Genomic DNA, 7,208 nt, shown 5'->3' with positions numbered 1-7,208 from the left:
CCAACTCCCAATGACTCATCATGTGTGGATGATCTCAATTCAGCAAGTAAATACACACACTCAATAAGATGTTTCCTAGAGTGACTTATGTATATAGTAACACAGTGATGATAGGCTGAAGAGACAGGTTGGGTAGAGATGGTAGATGACAGACACTTGAAAGTAAGATAGTAGCAGATGGATGCAGATAGGTTTAGCAATCATGTATGGTAGCAGATGACAGAGTAGCAGGTGGACATACAAGAGAGATCAACCCAGTGCAAGAACAGGTGGTAGTAGGTTCAAGAGCTAGCAATCTTAGATAATGCAGATGTAGTAATAGTCCTTAGTATGCAGAGCTAGATAGTGTAAGCTTCAGTATGTAGTTTATAGAGGTTTCCCCTATGGGGTACTTATCACTAATAGCAATGTAGCAGAGGAGAGGTTCGGCAAGAGCGGATGATCCGGTAGCGGGATACAGGGATCAGCGCAGCGTGGTTCCGACAGCGAGGTATGCTTGCAAGCATGAGAGCATTCTCTTCTCATTCGCTTCTCGGCCTTTTGGCTAAGATCAAGTGTAGTATCGACTTTAGCCCTTAGGGGTGTCTCTGCTTTACGGCTAGGACGTTGAGAAACATTTGTATCTATCCAAGCCATTTGGTCCTTGTGGGGTACCCTCTGCTCGGCCTTGTAGGATCGTTGATTAAATTCAGCTTCACCTACTCGCTGCTATTGGGTTAGAGGCTTAGCCCCCACAAGGAACGAGATTGCGATCTTCCCTCCTCCCCCCCCACTCTGCGCTACTACCTTCGGGCAGTAGGCGCACAAGGGCCTTTTTAAAGGCTGCGAAAGAGTGAAGACGCCGAGGAATAAGAAGGAAGCCGCCGAAGTTCTCCTGAAGCGACTACCGACGAACTCCTCCGTCATGGGGAAGAGCACTGGGAAGAAGAAACATGTCCCCGCCACCTCTGCCAAGACTCCGGGAGAAGTCGCCTCAACCTCCACCCCCACCCCGGCGGCCATCAGCCAGCCGGGCTCAGCAAGGCCAACCAGGTCCGCAGACGGGCTTCCTACCCTGGAACCCTGGATGAGGCAGACAGTGGTGCTGCAACTGAAGGAGGTGGACGGAAGAGTTCCCGACATGACCCCGGAAATCTTTGGCAAGAAGATGATCCTCGAACAGGGGTTCAGCAAGGCGGAGACACTGTCCGTGCAGACCTTCATGAAAGGTATATTCTATATAACTTTTGTGTCTTTACAGGTCTGTAGAAGATACTGGGAGGCGGTGAAAAATTGTGGCCCGGAATCCCCTTTCCGCAACTTCGTTGCGAACACTCCCATTCAACGGGATGAAAGGCGGGTAACGGTGTCCATGAGGAATCCCCATACCCCAGAAAAAGACATTGCTACCTACCTCCAGAGGTTTTGCCAAAGACCCAGTCCGAATCCTCGATGTCAACGGCTTCTGGACAGGTAAGTGGGCAGTTTCTTGCAGGTTAAGGAGAGAGCCTTCGGGGGATCTCCAACACCTGAAGTCCCACTTCTCTCTGGGAGCCTCCGCAGGACTCCTGTACTACGCAGACATGCCCCATACCTGCCACAGGTGTGGCAAGCATGGTCACGTAAGTATGGAATGTCAGGAACCTTCTTGCAGGTTCTGTCGGGTTGCAGGCCATGAGACCAAGGATTGCCCGAGGTCCAAGACCTGTAACCTCTGCGGATTGGCGGAGCACGTCTACAGAGACTGCCCCCAGAGATCCCGGTCCTACGCTGGAGCCCTGCTCAAGGGCAGAGCCCCAGACAGCGCTGGGAAAAAGAAGCCAGGGGAAAAGACTGCGAAGGAACCTCGGAAAGCCACTGGTGAGTCCCCCCCTCCCCAGGCCCCTACCACCTCCTCCGACCCATCCCTCCCCCCCTGAGTCGGAGGTGACCTCACCTGCCCCTGCCCCTCCCCCCTCCCAGCCCCCCCCCGCCCTGTCCTCCATGGAGGACTTCCCCACCCTGCCCACCGCCCCCCCCACCCCACCCCCCACCAGCAAAGGCCGAAAACGGAACCTAGACAGCCCGACAACTGAAGAACCCACCAAGCGGCCCACCGTGGCCCAGCAAAATGACATCGCTGGACTGGACCCAGTGGTGGAGGACCTCGAGGACCTTGAGTCTGCGGGGGAAGATGAAGGAGAAATGCAGGAAGGTAAGGATCTGGCTCCCCCAGAGACTGACCTCACCCAGGACCTGATGGACAGCATCCTCGAGGAGAACGGCCTGAACCAGGACACTGGACAGGCACAAGAGGCAGTGGAAGAACCACCCCCCCCTCAGGGGAGGTAAGTTCAGCCCACCTGCTAGCTAGCCCCTTCATCTCCTTTACATGATGGCAGAGATCTCCATCTTTTCCATTAATGTTAGGAGCATCAAGGATGCGTCTAGAAGACAGGTGGCGCTGACTTTTCTTTCCACTCAGCAGAGTGATGTCTACATGCTCCAGGAGTGTGCCCTACCCTTCTCGAGGAGGTACACTCATCTGTCCTCCCAGTGGACCCATGGTCCCTCCTACTGGTCCGGGGGTGTCGATTGTAAGTCTGCAGGGGTAGCCATTCTTGTCAGGGGTGGTCGTTTCACGGTTGACTCCGTCCAGGAGCTCGTCTGTGGCCGTCTTTTGGTCGTAGACGGCTCATGGGCGGGAGAGCCAGTTAGGCTCATCAACGTGTATGCCTCCCCAGATAAGAGTGAGCGACTGGAGCTTTTCCAGACCCTGCGGACCCAACTCGTCACCACCAGGGCAGTAGTAATCGGCGGTGATTTTAACTGTCCGATTGAGGAGGATGGGCGCAGCTCCAGCATGTACGCAAAGCTCGACACCACGTCTAGGCTGCTCAGGGAGATGATTGCGGAGGCTTCCTTGAAGGACGCCGTGGGATCCATGGGGAAAGGTTCCGTGAACTATTCGTGGTGCCGTCCTGATGGATCTGTGCGTTCTAGGATAGACTTCGTGCTCACCTCCAAGACAGTCAGACATCGCGGGTTCTCCATGGTCCCCTGCTTTTTCTCTGACCACAGGGCCATTCACTTTCGGGGTGACCTGGGCGAGGGCTTTGCCCCCGGTCCGGGCTCCTGGAAGCTGAATGGTACCCTGCTGGAAAATGAGGAACTGCTGGAGGAACTCAGGGAGGCCTACATTACCTGGAAGGAGGACAAGAGGTTCTTCAGAAAGGTAAGCGACTACTGGGAGTTTGTGAAAGTCAAGCTACGCAGCTTCTTTCAGGCAAGGGGACGCCAGCAAGTGTGTGCCAGGAAGAGGGAACTCAGGAGACTGCAACGTCAGATGCAGTCCCTGCAGGACCTTCACCACTGCGGCTGGGACGTTAGGCAGGACCTGGAGGACACCAAGAAGAGCCTGAAAGGACACTTCGAGGAAGAATCCAGGCACCTCGTCTTCCGTTCCAAGGTGGAGAACCTTGAGAAAGGTGAGAAATGTAACTCTTTCTTTTTCAGGAAACTCCACTCAGGACACACCCCCTTGTCTGAGCTGCAGGACGAGACCGGAACACTCCAGAAGGGGAAGGAGGCTGTGATGCAAGTGGTCAGCGACTACTACACCAACCTCTACTCCCCGAAAGAAACAGATACGGCTGAGGCCGACAGGTTCTTGTCAGGTATCACTAACCAAATTGATCCTGCAGGTATGTCGGCAATCAACGCCCCCTTGGCGCTGGAGGAACTGCACTCTGCCGTCAGATCCTTTAGGCAAGGCAGGACCCCGGGCTGCGACGGTCTCCCAGCGGAGCTCTATGTAGCGCTGTGGGATCTCGTTGGCCCGGACCTGCTCGAGCTGTACGAGGAGATGGTGGTGGAGGGCACAATGCCTCCGTCGCTGAGGGAGGGGATGATCACGATTTTGTATAAGCATAAGGGGGAGAGAGGGGATCTGAAAAATTGGCGTCCCATCTCTCTCTTGAACGTGGACTACAAAATCCTCGCCAAGGTTCTGGCCAACAGGCTGAAATCTGTCATCGGACAGATCATCCACCCGGATCAGACTTGTGGCATTCCTGGTCGCAGGATTGCGGACAGCCTTGCGCTTGTCCGGGACACGGTCCAGTACATTCGAGGCCACCGTGTGCACGCGGCCCTGGTCAGTCTTGACCAGGAAAAGGCCTTTGACCGTGTCTCCCATGAGTTTATGTGCAGAGCTCTGCGCAGGTTTGGTCTTGGGGACATGTTTTGTTCGTATGTGAATGTGATGTACAATGACATTTGTAGTACGGTGTTGGTGAATGGCTGGAAAACTGACCCTTTCCCTGTTCTCTCTGGGGTCAGACAAGGCTGCCCTCTCTCACCTCTGCTTTTTGTTTGCTGTATAGAGCTCTTTGCCGAATGCATCCGACAGAACCCAGAGATCAGAGGGATCACCGCACCGGGACCGGACAGAAGGGTTGTCAAGTGCTCACTCTACATGGACGACGTAACGGTGTTCTGTGCTGACCAGCGCTCCATCGACTCGCTCGTCCAGACCTGTGAGGACTTCGGCAAAGCTTCAGGGGCAAAAGTCAACTGCGGGAAGTCAGAGATCATGCTCTTCGGAAAGTGGTTCCTGCCTTCTTCTGCATCAATCCCTTTCAGCATCAAGGCGGACTTCATCAAAATTCTTGGAGTTTGGTTTGGAGCTGAGGGCGCAGCCCTGAAGTCTTGGGAGGAGAGACTGTCCAAGATGAGACAAAAGTTTGGACTATGGAGCCTCAGAGAACTCACCATCGAAGGGAAAACACTGGTACTCCGCAGCGAGATCCTCCCTGTGTTGCAGTACCTCGCCCAGGCCTGGCCCCCCCGGGTCAACACCTGCAAGGCCATCACCAGGGCGGTGTTCCACTCCATCTGGGGCTCCAAGATGGACAGAGTGAAGCGAGCAGTCATGTTCAAGGAACCCCTCAAGGGCGGTAAGGGCGTGCCCGACATCGCAACGTTACTGGGGGTGTTCTTTGCCTGCAACTGCATCCGCAGAACTTTGATTGACAGAACTTCGGACTCTGGAGGCAACTCCATGTCCCGTTTTTTCCTCCTGCCTCTCTGGAGGTCCCTTGGATGGGACAAATGGGACAGCTCCATCCCCTACAACTGGGACACTCCTTGGTACTACTTGGACACTTTCAAGTTCATCAAGGAGCTGGGGCTGCATGGAGTTAAGCCCGACTTGTGGAAGCCAAAAACTATCTACAAGTTGATCAGAGCATCGGACATTGCTGAGACTGTTCCAGGCCTCCCTTCAGCCACTTGCAAAGTGGTCTGGAGGAATGTTTCTTCAAAGAGACTCACCAACAGGCATAAAGATCTGGCGTGGATGGCTGTCCAGGGGGGTTTGCCACTCAGGACATTTATGCATGCCAGAAACTTGTGCAGATACAGGCCCTGCCCCTTTTGTATCATCCATGAGGAAACGTCTTTCCACGTTTTCTGGGAGTGCTCATTTGCACAGAACCTGTTGAGGGCCTTGGAACCTGAACTTAGAGACTTTGTTCCACAGACTGCCATCACACATTTTGCTGTGCTGAATGGACTTTTTCACGGAACATTTTCCCAGGAGGACATTGACAACGCCTGGCGGGTGTTGTGCTGCTTTAAGGACGCTTTATGGTGCGCCAGAAAGCGCCTTATCCACCAGCGGGAGAGGATGTCCATCAAGGACTGTCGCAGACTGGTTCACAGTCTGCTCAGAGACTATAACCTGATGGATCTCATGGAGGAAGAGGAGGTCTGAAGATTTCCCCTTCCCCCACTCTCCCTTGTGTGTCTTTGTCCATTCAATAAAGCTTCGGGCCTGTGATTTCATTCCCCTCCCCTTACCCCCACTCTCCCAACCCCCATCACACCTGTTGCTTTTTTGAAATGTTTTAGTATTGATACAGTTTGAGTAACGTAACGTATAGACACTGTTATTTAGTTTCATGCTTCAGGGGTATTGCGGCGTCATGCATGATGTGATGGCACGGGGTATCCTTACTCCCCACACCACATCAGGCATCATACCGCAGAATGAATGTATGTGATTGAATGTATTTATTAGTATGACCGGAAATGTATTGTAATGTAGTGTATTTATGCGCTGCGTCGCAGTACAGGGGAGAATGTACCCCGACAAAAGTATTGTTTTTTGTATATCTTTTATGCAAATAAAGATTACATTTTCAACCAAAAAAGATGCAAGGCTTGTGCATTTATGCAACATGGCAAAAGTAGCTTTATATCAGTTGCAGGGCGCTCCTATAATATCAAACAATTTATTAGCTGTGGTACACAGTTTGTGGTCTATGGCTTGAGGTGCCCATGTGGCTTAATTTATGTCGGCAGGACAGTTAGAGCAATGCGCACCAGGTTTGGAGAACATCGCCGGTTTATTGAGCAGAAAAAAAGACAAGCACAGCGTGCCAAGACACTTCTGTAAAGCGCATGGTGGGGATACTGCAGGCCTGGAACTATTTGGGATTGAAGCCATATCTATGACTCTCCCAGAGGGTGAAAGGTTTTCGATCCTGTGCAGGCAAGAAACATTCTGGATCTTTAAGCTTGGGTCCATGTCGCCGGGTGGGCTCAATGAGGAGCTGGAAGTCAATACGATTATTTGACATATTAGCATGGGGGTGTGGGCATGGTTGAGTGGGTTCAAGCACATGCACATACACATGGTAACTTAGGGTAGGGAACACAGTCCCTGCCCGGCCATGTGTCTGCGAAGTGTGCATGGAGGCATATGCACATTCGTGCGCACATAACAATATCTGAGCAGCCGGGCATGGGAGTATGTGTGTATATATATGCATATATATATTTGGGGATACTCAGGGTGTCACCACCGATAGGTATGTGTAGGAATGTGTATATATATGTATTTCTCATGTGGGTATATATATACATATATATGAGAAGTATAAACAACTGCCGTGTAGTATAATTGGTTGGCCTATATAGAGTAGTATCCTCACATACTATTTGATAATTGTATATGTGCCATATGGAATTGAATCTTATCCTATTGAATTTTATTGAATTTTAATGAGTCTAGTATTTTTAATTATTTAATTATATATTTATTATATGTCTTATGAAATTATCCTGGTTTATGAAATTGTTCTGGTAGATGGATGAGAGATAATGTGGAATTAAAATGATTTGTTGATTATTGGTATAAGGAAATGCTGATGTAGTTTAGAGTTTTATATACATATATACTCCTA

At 51.4% G+C, this 7,208-nt stretch overlaps 1 protein-coding gene across 1 annotated transcript; it reads left to right on the top strand.

Annotated features, from left to right (window-relative positions):
* Positions 1-2,863: 2,863 nt before the first annotated feature.
* On the top strand, positions 2,864-5,833 carry LOC309568723 (uncharacterized protein; the record flags this gene model as incomplete). Its single annotated transcript, XM_082274471.1, has 2 exons — positions 2,864-3,446; positions 4,344-5,833. 2 exons carry the CDS (start codon positions 2,864-2,866, stop codon positions 5,732-5,734), a joined length of 1,974 nt encoding a protein of 657 aa, XP_082130597.1. The 3' UTR covers positions 5,735-5,833.
* Positions 5,834-7,208: the final 1,375 nt, after the last annotated feature.

This window comes from Pelophylax lessonae, assembly GCF_965119305.1.
Source record: "Pelophylax lessonae genome assembly, chromosome: 12".
NCBI classification, from domain to species: Eukaryota; Metazoa; Chordata; class Amphibia; order Anura; family Ranidae; genus Pelophylax; species Pelophylax lessonae.
The sequence above is the reverse complement of the archived record's forward strand: the minus strand, read 5'-3'. Positions and strand labels throughout refer to the sequence as shown.